This window comes from Haplochromis burtoni, unplaced genomic scaffold (assembly GCF_018398535.1).
Source record: "Haplochromis burtoni strain Fernald_Lab_line unplaced genomic scaffold, NCSU_Asbu1 Contig_43, whole genome shotgun sequence".
Lineage (NCBI taxonomy): Eukaryota > Metazoa > Chordata > Actinopteri > Cichliformes > Cichlidae > Haplochromis > Haplochromis burtoni.
This window is the reverse complement of record NW_024582404.1, coordinates 480,244-497,526: the sequence shown is the minus strand read 5'-3', so window position 1 is coordinate 497,526 and position 17,283 is coordinate 480,244. Positions and strand designations below refer to the sequence as shown.

The 17,283-nt window shown below is 39.9% G+C and overlaps 1 protein-coding gene across 1 annotated transcript in view; it reads left to right on the top strand.

The window, feature by feature from the left end:
- fras1 (Fraser extracellular matrix complex subunit 1) overlaps positions 1-17,283 on the top strand; it is a gene marked incomplete in the record, with an annotated part of 341,960 nt that overhangs the window by 188,029 nt on the left and 136,648 nt on the right. Inside the window, 2 exon segments of the mRNA XM_042220097.1 lie at positions 14,674-14,829; positions 17,060-17,206. Coding sequence (XP_042076031.1) covers positions 14,674-14,829; positions 17,060-17,206 — 303 coding nt within the window.

The following is a 17,283-nucleotide window of genomic DNA, read 5'->3' as shown; positions in this document are numbered from 1 at the left end:
AGTTCGCACAGATCTGTGTTATCACTGGTTACAAAGGAAAAACCTACAGACCCTGTTAGTTTGAGGCTGCAGTGATAGCAAGGGACTGACTGCAGCTAATAACATCTATTGAGTGTGCTGAAAACCTCTGATGTTCAAAGAGACCTTTAGTATGAATAAAAAGACACTTATAATCAACTTTCCCTTATTTCCAGTTCTCTAAATGTTGGCATTAAATTCATCAAACCTATAGACAAATAAAAATACCAGTAAGTGCATCACAACTGATTTTTGTTGCTGATTAACTCCCCGGCATCAAATAATCAAACCTACTGACAGACTGAAACTGAAAAATCTGTAGGATTAATTCGATAATGTGAATTATAGCAGCTGCTCTAGTTAGCCAATCAGCTGTCTCAAAATAAACCACAAATGCAATAAAAAGGCTTTTATATGGTAGCTTGTTTTCACTGAACTGACGGTTATCATGCATATAATATATTTTTGCATACATTTTCATCCCCATTTATCAAAAGAAACTGTGACAAATGGAACTAATAATCTTTTGCTGCACAGATGGAGGAAACGGCTGTAGTTTAGGTTATAATGCGTGCCTTTCACAATGTTAACTCTCCACATTGAAACATAATGCTTGGTCATAAAATGGTTTTTAAAAATTGCTCAGTGAACAAAGTTCAGTATAAACTGTAATAGTGAATGGTCCTTACAAGCAGGTGTATTTGAGGAATTCTGTGTGAATCCACTATTGTCATTCCTGATGCATCACTGCACTGAGGCCAAAGCACTGTGAGGTGTAATTGGCTTTGACAAAACAGCAAAATCTGATAGGAATGAAAACAAGCTGAGTTTTTAGAGACACACCAATGTGTAAAAAACACATCAAAATAAAAAAATAATGGTGGCCATAACCTAAATCTGCAGAATAAAGTGAGTTAAAATAGGAATTTAAAGTAGAGAAAAACACATTCCTAACTAGACCCTTCCCCTCCTACAAGTTACTGGACAAAAGTTTTTTATCATTAGTGTTTGAAAAAAAAAACTTTTAATGAGTTTGTGGCTCCCGGTTTCAGAGAAAAATCCATGGAGATAACGGTGAATTTTCATGAGATCTTTTCTCATAAACACCAGCTTACGCTTCACTTCCTCCCCACTCGTCTCCTTCATTGTCCCCAAAATACGCTGCTTGTCTTTAGCAGGCAAAGTGACAGAAGATAAATAGAAAATGTAAAATTAGTTTGTGTGTGTGTGTCCTCTGATGTTGTCCTCCTTCTTCCTGGTTAATGAAATGAGTTTTTACCTATCTGGGCTGCAGGCTATAGATTATAAACAGGCATATTTACAAGATGAGAAGTCAGCATGGAGGAGATAGTGGAGGGGTAAACAAAATCTGAGGGGGAAAAAAATCGACTTTTAATTACAGTTTTTGATGACGCGCACTGTTTGGAGATGTAAAACGGCAACAAGATTTAGCCCCACTCGTACGTGCACGTGTGCGGACATGCACGGCTGGCTCATGTCCACACGCACATGTACGCAAACACACAAGAAAATAAACACGGTGAAACAGAGACACACACAACCTAATCTCAAATGGGTCAAGCTCAGCCAAACTCTAGTTAATAAAAGATGCCTTTTGGCACTTCTGGGCCACAGAAATACCGGGGTCATCATTTCTGCATAGTCAGGACACACACAAAACATGCACACACACGTACATACACACAACCTGCCCCTACGAGCTCTAATTCTTATACTCATAGCTTCCAAAAAACATTTCTACATTATTTCTTCTCTTTCTCACATGCACACACCGAGCCTCAGATTACCTCGGTCCATCCTGCGCTACCATCACTGTTACACAACTCCTTTGGGCAATTGAGGCTTTTCCTCTCAGTTGTGAGTTCACACGAGAGCAGCCATCAGACGGAGATGCCTCCTTTTATTCTCCTGCTGTCCGTCTCTCTCTGTCACACTCTGTTTCTCCTGGTCTGTGTTGGATCTTGAGGGACTCTCCTTTCATCAGTATTCAAAAGCACAGAGAGTCCAGTCCCATACATATGCAGCTGTTCCTTCTAGATTTGCCAGATTTTGCAAGTTATTTGTGATGTTTTTGCAGAAATGTTCGCATCTGCTGGAGATACAGACCAACAGGTTGTACCTGTAAAAATTACGTGTTTCTCCCAGTTTAACTCCTTTTAATTGACCGGTATTCAGTTACTTGTTACTCAGCTCTTTCTTTCAGTTACTTGTTTCAGTTACTGCTTTAACGTTTCCATGTGTGCGACTCAGACTCTGGCAAAAGCGACTCAGCCAAGATGGGTGCTAAGATACAGGTCTGTATTTCCCACTTATGCCAGTGGCCTCAGGTGCATGATGGGAGATAGTGATGAGTCAGGTGTGTGTAGAGATTAAGAGCATGTGGGTTTGGTTTTCTGAAAGTGACCTAAATCTGCAGTACAGCTGCACACTGTAAGAAGTGTTACTTTTAAACACTAAAGTACTGACAGCCAGCTTTGCCAGCATGAACTACTGGGTAACCTAAGCTTTACAGTGTGTAAATGTAGGATATTCAATGCATATTTACTATTTTTCCCCTTTATTTATGCCAAAGTCAGACCAGGCACTATTTTTCCAGTCTCCTGGTGTCCGGTTTTGCTGAGCCTGTGTTAATTTTAGCCTTGTGTAAGACAGTTTTCTTTAAATCTACGTTCTATATGATGTCACAGAGAGAGGATATCCTAATATGGTCCTCTCAGGAACACAGGTTCACACTTAGATCTAGGAACCTGCTGTTCAAACCTTCAGTTTGCAAGGAGCAGCCAGTCAGAAGAAATTTGATGTAAAGCTACAAAATTATGTTTAACTTGACCTGTGAACCACTGAAGAAGGCAAATACAGTCTAAGAATGAAATATACAAAGTTGCAAATGATCACAATAAGTCTCCTGAAAGACTGTTGGTTCTTCATCTCAACATTTTAGTATAAAGATTACCGTAAATGTCGGGCTATAAGCTGCTACTTTTTGCACAAGCTTTGAACCCTGCGGCCTTTAGTCAGGTGCGGCTTTTCTATGGATTGTCCGTGATTTTTGTCATATCGTAAGACGATTTGTTTTGTGTGTTCCGCTGTTGTACGGCACTACGTTGCCTGGCGGAAGGATCGGGGTTCAAGAGTGGTATGTTAGTCACATGTCCGTCCGCCAGGCAACGTAGTGCCGTACGAAGTAGCGCGAAAAACAAACTTCAAAGTAGCGCTACGCGTTCAGCGGGAGTCGTGGATGATGAGCGGCGATAAACTTGCAAGTTATGCCCAAAAAGCAAGTTATGCCCAACTCCACCGGTGGATTCTGACAGCGTGGAAAAGTGTGAAAACATCCACGATCACCAACGGATTTTGAAGGGCTGGACTGCTGCATGATGGAGAGGAGGACACCGCCACGGCCCTTCTGAGGGTGTTCGACTCTGACACTGACAATGAGGATTTCTTTGGTTTTGAAAGTGACAACGAAGGAGAGAAGCGGAGAGTGGATGACGAAGCCATCCTGAGCCTGTTTGTATCCGACACTGGAGAAGAGGACTTTGGTGGTTTTAGTGCGCAGGAAGAAGAGGAAGATGGTGAATGACTGACTTTTCTTCTTGTTAAAGCTGTGTCACTGCACCTGAGCCTAAAAGGTAGTCCGAATCTATTTTTCTGGTGTGCTGTAGGCTACTGTTATGTACTACATGTGCAAATATGTACCCATAACTTGTTTTTCAAAATATTAATAAAAGTGATGTCTCCAAACAGCCATCTCTTTCCTGACAATTCCCTTTGTGCATATTCTCTTACATATGATAAGTCAACATTGAAACACCTGCGGCTTTTGGTCAGGTGCGGCTAATGTATGTACAAAACAGGATTTTCCCCTGATTTTAGCTTGTGCGGCTAATATTTAGGTGCGCTTTGTAGTCCGGGAAATACGGTAATGAACTCTGCAACAATCTGGAGCTCCGTAGACTTTTACTTCAGTCTCTGTTTTATCATAAAGATAATAAACAGATGGAATCGGCCAGATTCTTGCAAAGGGCTTGTTGTAGTTCCTCTCTATGAGAGTTCCCAACGGTACTTTCACTCTGGCCAGCCTGGTACCTCTTGCTCTCTTACCCTCTTCTCTTCTCTCTCTTTCTTTTTTTTAAAGCTTGACTTTTAAAGTAAAGACAATCAGCTTCTGAGCCAGTGATGAAGAAAGATCTGAGTTTCAAATAAAGGAGTGTTTGTGGAACGCTTTCACTCAAAGCTTACAGCTGCGAGAGTTTTTTTGCATCATGATTGTGCTGGAGCCGAACATGTGAGGTTTAAAATAGGCCTGCACACATGAATGCATCACCATAGAAACACAGCATGCCAACGCTGAAATGAAAGACATGGGATCATGTTCTGTTTTTTCTCTTTTCTGTTCTGCGTGGTCAACTGAGAATAAAATCCGTCCATGGAAACGCATTTAAGAAACGTTGGCGCCTACGGCGACAGATGCTGCGAATGTCTCTTTTCAAGCATCTGTCAAGTGCTGATGCTGAAGGCCAGCAGGAATACGAGCGGTTTAAAATGGGTTACTGCTGATTGTGTTGCTCAGTTTAGTTGAAATATAACTTTTTTCCCAGCTTTGAATGCACAACTGGTTTGTTTTTTTATTATCATTTGCCATGTAGCACTTTCTCATTTCACGTATTGGTTACTTTTTTACCTTGAAACCAGTTAATCAGAGAAAATGGAGAAAATAGACAGGACTGAGTACTGTGTACTTGACTTTTAGCAGTGCAAACAGTCGAGGTGAGATTGTAGGAAGCAACATGTGAACTTACAGAGGTCTTTTTGAATATCTGCATTAGAAAACATTAAATAGGTGACCTGCAGAAATCTTACATCATAATTAGACCCTCAGGGAATCATAGTTATTTTACAGGTTAAATAAAAGCATTGGCTTGTAATTAAATTGCTAAATGTGGAAGTCAATTGACACAGCATTGTGAAAAGGGTTATTACTTTATTGTGTTATTTTTTTATTTTATTTTACATTTTGCTCCAGGGAAGTACTCACAGATAATTGCAGCTCAGGCGAATTGAATGCACTGCGTTTGATGCATAAATACTATAATTACTGTGAGTGTCATTACAAAATGACGCTGAATTGTTTCCTGATTTAGTGTTTTAGTCTCGTGTTTTGTTTTTTATGTCTTTAGCACTTTTCAGACAAATCAGATGGAATTAAAAATGCTTTTCAAGCAACGGACAAAAGTAAAATTGATCGGAGACTGTGCACAGCAAAAAACTATTTAACAATAAAAAAATAGGTAGTTAAAATAATAAAACAGAACTTGCTTTCAGGAAACATAAACACAAAAAAATAACATTAAAATGACATATTGATTATATTAAAACAGGAAAACTGAACGAAAGAATGATAGAAATAAAATAAAGTATAGAAATTATTAAATTATATTAATTTAATTTAGATCTAAAAATATCCAGATTTCCAGCTCCTCTCACTTCCTTTCAAACGTTGTTCAGTGGCTCTCAGCAGCATCAGCAAATGTTTGTCTTCTGCTTTGTGAAGCAGCTACAACAGGGACACTGGAGCATCTGAAGGATCTTCCCAGCTCATGAAACCATACCATAGTTTAGGTAGTCCGTCCATCTTGTGGCGAGGGTTTAGATGAACCTGCAAATCAACAGTTTTGCCTTCACTCTTTTTGTTTTTACCACAACAGGTCAGCACAGCATCAGCCTGACTGTCGACACTACACCAATCCATCTGTCAATCTCCTGCTCCCACCTCCCCTTACTAGATAATTCTCACCATAAAGATATTGAGACAAGTACAAAAGTGATTATATCCACAAAATTGGTGACAGAGGGCGGCCCTGGTAGAGTCCAACATCCACTATGTTTCAGGACCAGGAGGAACACTGAAATGTTCCTCCTGGAAACTAATATGAGAATTTAATATTGTTGGGAAAACTGTCAGGTAACAACAGCTGTAATGGGTTCTTTCTTTCTGGTTAACCACTGCTTTAAAGCAGGCTATTTGAGCTAAGTGTCACAATAATGTACACCAAGAAGTTTTTCAAAAGCAGTTAAAAGTAGGGCTGTTCGATATAACGATATATATCGGATGACGATATAAAAACATCTATCGTTTTATTTTACGCTATCTTTTGTTTCGTGGTGTCGCAAAATAAACTGTTTACGGCAATATTTTGTCATTGTTTTGATGGTCGCTGTAGTGGCTACATATATATTTGTTTAAGTTCTCTCTTTCTCTTATATTTCATATAACCACATTACGGACGGACAAGCGACTGTTTATATGCGTTGTCGTTAGCAACCACGACGGTAAAACAATGGCGTGGCTCCGCCGTCCGCTTCTTTGTTTTGCATATTAACCTTTCACAATAAAGCTCAAGATCCTGTTAAGACTTTTCAAAATAAATTAAATCCCGTGAAAGAGTGTGCAGAGTGTTTACGGATGAGAAGCAAAACAGAGGCGTCAGGTACTGGAAAATAAACCTTAGACGCAAACGTTAGAACAGGCTTTTCCCCGCAGCACGCCGCGTAATAAATACTCACAAAGAAAACGGCGGCCGTTACAACTTATGTCTAAAAATGTATCGTTTCATGCATCGGTTAAAACACTCGACTACAGGTGTACAGCACCAAGTTTAAACACTTAATGCAAGTCGAGCTGCCCGAGATTAACAGAATTTACAGAAAATGTTACATTTTTGTGATTTATATCGTTATCGGGATGATAGATGTCTTATATCGGGAGATGAGATTTTGGTCATATCGCACAGCTCTAGGTAAAAGACTACTCCCCACCATAATTCTGAGGTGTCAAACAGGGACTGTTTTCAGGGGACTGAGTTAACCACAACTTCAGAGGAAAGAAGGAAGTAGGGCTTCTTTAATAGCTGCATGTTTAAATCCATGTCTTTGTTAGCACACCATGTCTAACCTTCCTGTTGTGTTTGGGTCACATCTGACCGATTTACAAATTCAAAAACTCTTAAACATTGTGTTTTACATTGGATTGCCTCAAGGCCTTATGACATCCTCCACACTATGCACTTGAACATATAAAAGTGATGAGCACCTGTTTCGTTCAACTTTGTTACATCTCTTTGTTACCCCCCCGGCCTCTGACCCACTGAATGGCCCACTGAACGATTGAACTACCCACTGAACTGAATTTGGTGGTGAAAAATGTTTCTTATGTTAATTTAAGAGCTGTTAAAACTGACTGGCCAATTGTGACTGGAACACTGAAGTAGGGGGTGGGAGTGCACACAACAGGAGGGCTAGTGGAGGTGAGATCAGCCTCACAGGACCATACAGCTTCTACATCTGCTTTTATTACACCTGTAACTTCCAATAAAGATGATGTCATGCGTATGCTCTTCCGTCAGCTCTGGCGCCATCCCCACTCTCAGACTCCCTAAGAAATACATTTCATTTACTTCCACCGAGGCACATTAGTGTCTTGATTTTCTTGTATGACTCTCATTAAATAAGTTTCTATTTCATGTATCGCAGGGGAAGCAGAGAAAGAAAGCATGATATAGGATAATGTCTCGTATAAATCCAGCACACAGGAGAATACCACCATCCTGATTGTGTGCAGGGCATTTATAACTAAAATCCCTTTTCATGTGCTTCAAAAATGGTAACTGTGCCATAAAGAGGGACTCTAAGGGCCCAAATCAATACCATTTTAGTTTTATATTCAGTTATAGGCTGCACAGTCAATAATCCCTGACGCCTGAGTTATCTTATCTCTGCCACAAAGCCATTTGTTCAGCGCTGAGAACTGGATCGCCCGGAGAGTGTTGGCAGGGGAAAATGCTGATGCGTGTTTTGTTGTAAAGTGACGTGATATGAAAGGTGTGAATGTGCGATGACGGTGGGGAAGTTCGTTTTTCTCTTCTTTTCCTTCTTACACTTGGTTAATATCGGACCTGCTTCAGAAATATAGTATGACTCACCTGGGCAGATGCCAGGTTTAGAAGAATGGAGTGTAAGTACCTGTCAGAGGAAACGCTGCGCTGTAGGCAGTAATCGGACTTTCTGAGTTAAAGGCAGCTATTCAGAAATAAGTAAGAAGATCAAAAAGCTGTCAGACGTGGACAGGACAAACATTTTTCAGAGCCTAGGCTCACACTCTTGGAAAACCTGCATGAACTATGAAGATTTGTTTTGCTGAGCAAAGTTGGTGAAGAACTCGAACCAAAAAACTTAAACCAGATAACCACAGGCTTGCCTAAACCTTAACCCCTCTAGATATAGCAGATGATAAGTGTAGGGTAAGCAGGTCTGAACAAACTATATGTGGGACAGGCATTATATCTGTGTGGGACATCAATCCAATCCAACTTTATTTATATAGCACTTTAAAAACAACAAAGTTGACCAAAGTGGTTTCCAATAATAAAACAGAGATAGCAGTTAAAAACCATACATTAAGCAGACAAGGAAACAAATATAAATAACAATAAAATGAATACATAAATGAAAAAGACGATAAAAATAAATCTGTATATATATTAAATATTAAAACATGAGTAAAATAGACAATAATAATGCAATGAATAAGATTAACACAATAAAAGGATTAAGAGTGACCAACAGCTGACTAAAACTGACTACAAGCTGACATCACATGGTTGGAGGTAGGTAACTTACAAAAGTCAATTCAGTCTATCATGTGCAAATTATTCTGTTAGGCGTTTTCTTCCTCTGGCCATGAAACTACCTGCCACTTAGTTGTCCAGTAACCTTTGAGCCTCTGAAAATGGGGGACTGTGTATAACAGTGTTAATGCATTAATTAAACACCCCGAATTAAAGTCGGAAGTCTACACTTCAACTACATTTATGTTGGTGGACTTTAAATCCCCTCTGGTGGTGTATGAGGCAGAATTGCAAAAAATGATGTCATCATCCAAATAATTATAGACTTTTCAACACTGCAAGTGTTTGACTCGCAGGACATTTGGAGACTCAGATAAATTGTATCAGCCCTTCAGTATGTTTATTTCTCTCTATAGCTGGGCACATTAACATGGAAGTTCATCGAGAGTTTCTATAGGTTCACAGTCATCCAGGTCATGGGTGACTTGATTGCTTGAAAAGAAGGCACCCGGTTTTTGTAGATGGTTTGCGTCTCATCCAAGATGCTTCTTTAGTTTAGAACAGCTGATGGAGAGTCGCGAGTAATCATGGATGTGTCATCCGCGGGAACAGACCCAACTAGAGGTTTATTATTATCACGTCAGTGTTTTTAGACTAAACCTCTTGGATGAAACATGAAACTTCTTAAAAAACCTAAAAAAAATAGACCAGTTGCCTTCTTTTCAGGTTTTAAAGAGTTTATGGAGATGGATTCACTTATAAGCCAGCCTCAAGTTTTCATTAGAGGGACTACAGTTCTTTTCTGCTTGACTTCATTTTCAGCCCCAGAGGTTGCTGCATGAAATAACATTAAGATACAGAACTGAGTCAACGTGATCGTAGTTTCTCAGTTGTCTGTGCTCACTAAAAGGCTTTGGGGAAAAACAAACGAACAAAGCCAGAGGCTGCCGTTTGGTTTATTATACTTTGACAAATGTATTGGTTAGATCTGACAATCTAAATATTACCTCAGTGTAAAACCTCATCATGAAACTGAACCAGAGATTCGTTCGTTTAGTATGTTTAAAACATGAAGCTTTCCGAGAAATAATGTTAATGTGTGAAAATACATAACTTAAATCCTCCCACTTGTAATGCAGCAGTGTAATAACAACCGAACCAGCGTGGTTAGAAATGCATTAGCATAAGTGGGCGCCTATTTTGTAGTTTCTCACTTTTTCTTCCTCTTGAGATCTTTGATTTCTTTTTTTAGCTGTTTAGTTCCAAACAGCATCGCATATACCTCACTGAACATGACCAAAATGCAAATGAAATAAAGATCCAGGGCAATGTGTGGAAATATGCAGGAGAAATGCAAATCTGGTGACTCATTAGGGCGCAGCGTTTTCCATCAGTTCACTTGTGTTGATTTTAAACTGAAGGTAAACTGCGTTTTTCCTCAGGGCTTGACTGACAGGGCAGTATCATCTTTATAAAAAAAACCCCAAAACAATACACATCCAAACATGCACTATGTTCATGCACAGAAAATAAATCGATGAAAAACAGAAATCTAAAGAAAGAAAAGCCTATGAATACGTGTGTTTAGAAAACCATGGAAACTGTGAGTAAAATAAAACATGCCTGCAGGGGAAGGAAAAAATCTTGTTTTAGCCACATGAATAGAAAAAGAGGCAGAAGAGGCTTTTTTCCCCTACTTGGTTTAAAATTGAGGTCACGTCCAGTAGAAGCAGTTTTTGACGCAATCAGGCAACTTGGGAGTTTTGAGTTACGCAGTTGAGTACGCACACCCACGCTGGGCTTGTGGTTTTGCTTTTACTTATATTTTACTGTTTTTCCCATCTGTGCTGCTGCAGATTGAAACACTTATAAACTCTTTCACAAGCATAAAAGAGCTTAACTTTGCTGTTTCTACTCTAAAATGTGATGTTTTATAAAAACAGAATGTAATGGTTCAAAAATTTCACAAACCCATATTTTATTCGCACGTGAACATTGAAAAGATATTGTTTGTTTAAGCTGACAGATATCAAAGAAGAGTAAGAACAAACCTTTACACAAAGTCCATGAAAATGCCAAAGCAAAGCATCCACAAGTGTGATTACAAACAAAGGCTGGAAAAGCAACAGAAGACTACAGTACAGTGCAACAAAGACCAAAGGAAAAGCGAGGCGTAAACACAGACATTGGGGAAAATGAGACACAGCTGAGCAGTCTTGATGCATGCTCAATCATCCAGGTAAGTAAATCCCAAATAGTTGATTCTGTTCATCTGGACGTAGCGTTTTCAGTTTCGTTTCGTCTCTCATCCAAGTGATTTCTTCAGACTTCAGCTGAACAAATCACTGATGACAAGACACTGAAACTAAAACTAAGAGACTAGCAAAATAAAGCAGGAAACCCAAAACAGGAAAACTTCTAACACAGAGACTTGACAGCAATGTGCAGGGACCAGCTACTCTAAAACCCAGAGGATCTGAGAATATAAACATAAAGAGATGATGCTAATGAGGAACTATGTCGGTTTAGCATTGTCAGGCTGAAATATGGAAGGCCTTCCCTGAAGACAGCATTGACTGGATGTTATATGTGTATATATGATGTTCTAAAACCTTTATACACCATTCACTCCAGATATGCGTGCTGCTAATACACCCCCATACCATCAGAGACGCAGGCTTACAAAGTGAGTGCTGATAACAAGTTGGATGGTCCCTCTCTTTAGTTCAGAGGACATGAGGTCAGATTTGGATCCTGACTACAGAACAGTTTCTGGCCATTTTAACTGAGCTTTGGCCCACAGAAGACATCAGTGTTTGGCACAGTGAACTGTGTTTACACTGATGGCGTGACAGAAACACGCCTGTTTTTTAACACAATGCTGCTCCAGGGCCAACGATCACGGTCATCCATGTCCCTTCCACACAGAGATTTTTCCAGATACTCTGACTCTTTCGATCACATCATGTACTGCAGATGATGAGATATTCAATGTTTTTGCATTTTCACATTACTCTGAAATTGTTCCACAATTTGTAGACACATTGTTTTGCAGATTGGTGAACCTCCTCTGAGAAATTCAGTCTGTCTAAGATGCTTTTATTGGAAGCAAAATGTTCCTCCAGCTGTTATTTTATAGCGCTGCTTCCTTTTCCATTGACTTGTTTTGTCCATCCCAACTTCTTTGAGATGTATCTCTGAGATTTTACTGTTAATATAATGTGGCTTTATGAGATTTGCGATCCTTCTGTTTTGAGACATTTTATGTAGCATCCTGACTTTTCTGGAATTGGGTTTGCAGAAGTTCATTTCTTTAATATAGTAGTACTTAGTCGTGCAAATACTAAAGATCACCTAATGTTTTTTTTATGGCGCATCAAATTGTAATATCTGCAAACAGAATTAAAATGATAAATTGTTAGTGATACTTCTTTGTCCGCCTCTTTTACTGCTGTCCTCACCATCACATAACTCCCCACTCTGCCTCAATGTTTCCACTATACATCGTTATCTCATCACAGACAAATAACTTTAAGGTACCCACCGCTGTGTCAGCCAGACACAACCCAGATACCATCAGATAAAACACCACCAGATGCTCATTGTTCTGTTAATCTTGGCGCCTTTTGGGAGACCCTGCTGCACTTAGTTCTGAGGGTATATACGGGTCTGTGGGTGTGGGCAGCTTCTTTTCACCTATCACTGGCATTTATCTTACGAGATCACAGTTTTGGAGTTTAAAGGTGTGGAAAACAATAAAGGAATCATATTTATTCTCCTTTTATATCTTTAGTCAGAAATGCTTTGCTTTTAAAATCCTTCCTACTTATTTCTGCTTAATTTTTGCATGTTAGCAACAAACTCAATTGTACTTTTGTTTGCCATGAGCTGATATTTAGTAAGTGTTCTCCACCAAACACCAGCAGTTGTCTAAAAAAACACAAACTGTGTGGTTTTACAAGCGCTCGAGCTATCAAAACGTATTGTTGCCACATGCTCGGGCACCGTAATGCTGCATCGATTACTGTTGCTCTGAAGCAAGAAGCATCTGAGTTACCATCTGTCTTATTTTGGATCAAAGTGGGAGTCATTAGGCTGCAAACAGTAGTTTCTCCTTTTTCCTCATCTTAATATACATCTTACCACAAGTAAGCTTTTATTATACTAAGTGAAGGTCTTTCCAGCTTCTTGGGTAATATCTTTGACTGCTTACTGCAAGAAAGGACGTAAACAAGCTGAGAGGAACTCTTTTCAGTCTGTCAGCTTGCTTTGACCACAGTTTGTGGTTAAGTCAGAAACTAAATATACAAATCAAGCTGTTGGTGAAGCAGCAATAAATACCTCTGCTGTTAATTTCCTCCTTTGCCGCTACCTGCTGCCATCGTGTGAGGAAGTAAACGCAGAATAACACGGGACTGCTTTGAATGGGGCCATTGTCATCCATCCTTTTGAATCTCCATTATATCAGATTTTCTTTTAAGTGGATTTAAAAGCCCTTAAAAGTTTGCAGGTTTGAGAAAGTCTGAAAAGAAAGCCAAAAGTTTTCAAAGTAAATGGAGAACTTAAATGTGAATGCATAAGCTCCCTGGCTCTTTCTCCCTTTACCCAGCTCATCACATCTTATTCTATTAAAAATGATTTTATTTTTTCAGTAGAAATAGAGGAACTGAAGGCTGATTAAACAGAGTTTTGCAGTGAATGGGGAGTGTGGGGATAGCTGGACTGGAACATAAAGGGTTGAGTCTGAATGAACTGAAAAGCAAAGACTGTCGAGCTGGCAGTTGGAGGTTTGGACGGTGCATGGCAGACGGAGATCGGGCAGACAGACCGCGTAAAAGATGAAGTTTAGAAATCATAAAGGCACGCTGGATTAAAACTTTTGACACGGGGAGCTTAATTGGCAGCAGTAGAGGTGGGAGTTACATAGAAATTGGAATAAAGCAGCTGAAGATCATCGAGGTCTGGATGAAACACTGGGGTAGATGCCACGTCTAATCCTACAGACTTGTACTGCCTACTTTTCCTTTTTCTATTTGTCTTAGTTTATTCCATAAGATGTGTGAGAGGGAGAGGCGAGGAGCACACGAGGAGAGACTTCGAGATGCAGCTGTATTGTCTGTCCGTTGCTTTGTTACAGCCTATTTTTGTGTTTTATGATCAAATATGTCAGACAAAGATAACTGCTCATGAAAAAGAACATATACATGCAGTGGCATAGAACATCTATGTGAAAAGTCACCAGAGTAGAAACATTTCTGCAGAGAACTTTAAATCCTCAGTTAATCAGGCGCTTCAGCAAACTTTGTTCTGTCAGATAAAAAGCATGTCAGACAGGGCAAAACACAAGCTACAGGAGGGAGAAGATAAACGCTGACGACACGAGCAGTGCATTATGGGAAGTCCTCATAATTCAACATGTATTTAACTACATCACTGAGGTCATTACTGTGGAGATGCTCCTGAAGTTTTCATCAAAAGAAAGATCTGATTTTTTAAGTAACCACTGATAGTAAGTGGAGCGGACTGCTGCCTAACAACAGACATTTTAAAATCCTGTTTGAAAACCAATTTTTATTCTTTGGATTTAAAAAAAAATCATTTGTTTATATTTTCCTTGTTTTTTATGTTTTAATTGCGATTTTATTGTTTTAGCCATGCAGGAATTTTACTACTTTTAAACATGGATATAAATTAATCAACTCAACAAACTAGAGAAATGAAAAAAAGCCTGAATAGGTAACCAGGGGACAAAGGGAACAGAAGGAGAGAAACTGGAGCTCGTGAGCCGTTCGTAGTCAGAAACAGTTGTGATTGATTGGATTATTTTTGCTTTTCGTTTAAACAAAAACCAGCGAGGCGCCTGCTTTGCTTCAGATGCACATCAGCTCGTTTGATTTAAGAAAAGACGTTTTAGCATGGCGTTGACGAGTGGCTGATAATGGCGTACATTTCTGTTTACATTGTGAAGATGAAAAAATACAAATCATTCTCTCTGTTATCTCCGCAGAGTGCAGCTCGGACTGCCAGCGCTGCACAGCAGACCTCCAGACGGGCGTCGGCAGCATCTGTCTGTGGTGCAAAACACCAAGAATGTGGCTGCTGGGCGATCACTGTGTCTCTCACTGTCCTCTGGGTCATTATGGCTGGCATGGAGCCTGCATCAGTAAGGACTTTTTACTTCTCTGCCTTTGCACAAGAAGGTCAGAGGTCAGGCAGTAGCTTTCTTTAATGTAGGGAAATCTAATCAAAGCTTTTGTGTTTTATTCATCAATCAAACCTCCTCCTCCTTGACCTGGGAGGGCTTGTTTCTCCATCCTCTGCTGACCTGGAAACAACAAGCAGGAGAAACACTTAAAGTAAATGTTTAAACAAACAATTGCTCTAGAAAAGAATTTCTAATTATCCCCTCATCCTCTTCAAAGCCATCATCCGCATTGTCTCCATTATCCTTATCCTCATCATACCTGGTCATTATTATTATCGTCCTCCTGCTCCTCCTCCTCGTCCTCCTCCTCATCCTGTGGTTCAGCCGCTGAGCAGCTGTAACAGCCTCCACACTGATCTGCTGCGAATCTGCGCACGGGTTTAAATGCAGAGCGTGAACAGGAAGCCTCTGGCTTTAAGAGTAAAACCTCAGGAGTCTCATTTAGCTTAGCTGCAGGCAATAGCATACAAACACATTCATGCACACACAGTGACTACAACAGCTATATGAAGAAAGCACAAGATAGAGGGGAAAATAGCTCCCGTGGACACAGAACAAACCTCTCAGGTCAAACATGTGCTACACAACAGGTAGGTGGGTGGATGGGTACATTTTATTAGCTACATGTTTGCACATCTGCCTCTATCCTGGTGCTGATTCAGGCCAGATGATGAATTTTTACATCAGATTCATATTTTTATGCCGTGGTTAGTGTGCTTAGATGAGCAGTGTGTGGTGCTGGCTGTGCAGTGTCTAAGGATGAGGAGCAGATGACTCTGAGTGACTGTATCCTTGATAATAACGCGATACACTTATTAGATAAGTTAATATTCTTTAACTCAACAGTTTGGGTTGGAAAAGACTTTTTCCATCCTTCCCTTCGCTCAGCCGCTTACTCAGTTCAGAGTTACTGGGGGAGCTGGGCTAACACATAGAGACAGATAAGGATTCACATTGATGTTGTTGGACTGAGGGAGTACCTGGAGAGAACATGCACACTTCAAAACAAAACACAGCACCGGGCCGTCCTCAGATTTGAACTCTGGGCCTTCTTGCTGCAAGGCAACAGCTAACAGCTGAACCACTGTGCCGCCTTTTGTCGTCAAGAAACCGATGATTCAGTGTTGTGTCCATCTGTTTTTGAGAACTTCAAAGAGGATTTATAGCTTAAAAAAACCTTTTCCATCTGAGTTTTTCTTGTATTGCAATTCTTTAACAGTCAAAGCTACTAAAATGACTTTATTCTCACTACAGGGTCATGTTTAACGTTTAAGGAAGTAAACACAGAACAACAAAGGACTACGTTTATTGTCACAATCCATCCTTTTGGATCAGTGTCTTTCTGATATCTTCTCCAACATATCAGATTATCTTTTTTGAAAGTTCTTACAAGTTTACAGGTTTGAGAAAGTCTAAATAGAAAGCCAAAAGTTTCTATTTTATTAAAAATGATTTTATTTTTTCAAATCAAATCAAATCAAATCACTTTTATTGTCACATCACATGTGCAGGTACATTGGTACAGCACATGTGAGTGAAATTCTTGTGTGCGAGCTTCACAAGCAACAGAGTTGTGCAAAATACAATATTTTCAGTAGAAATAGAGGAATTTGAAGGCCGATTAAGCCGGGTTTTACAGTGAATGGAGAGTCTGGGGATAGTTGGACTGGAACATAAAGGCTTGAGGCTGAATGAACAGAGAAGCAAAGACTGTCGAGCTGGCGGTATGGAGGGCGCATGGCAGACGGAGGAAAAGATGAAGTTTAGAAATCATAAAGGCACGCTGGATTAAAACCTTTGACATGGAGGGTTTAATTAGCAGCATAGAAATTCCATAGAACTTGGAACGAAACAAACGTCAAGGATGTCGAGGTGATGCTGGGATAGACACAAACAAACACAGACAGCACGTCTACTTCCTGTTTTTAGAGCTGTTTACAGCCTTTTGTTGCCCGCATCCCAACATGTTCCTGCCATCAAAATCTAAGTTGGCCAGTATTTTTCACAAAGTAATAAAATGGCTCATTTTAAATATTTGATATGTTTTCAATGTTAAACCACGAGTAAAATCTCAAATCATTGCATTCTGTTCTTATTTACATTTAACACGGTCTGCCAGCTTTTTGGGAACTTAGGTTATATTTCTATGTCCCTGCATGTCCATAAAAGGTGACGTTTTTTTTCCCAGAATGCCATCCATCATGCGAGGCCTGCAGTGGGGCTGGGCCGCTCTCTTGTACTTCCTGCCCTGCCAACGGCGTTCTCTTGCCATCTGGACTCTGTGCCCCCAAATGTCCCCTTGGATACTATAACAATGGCCAAAGGATCTGCCAGGGTTAGTGAAAACACACACACACACACACACACACACACACACACACACACACACACACACACACACACACACACACA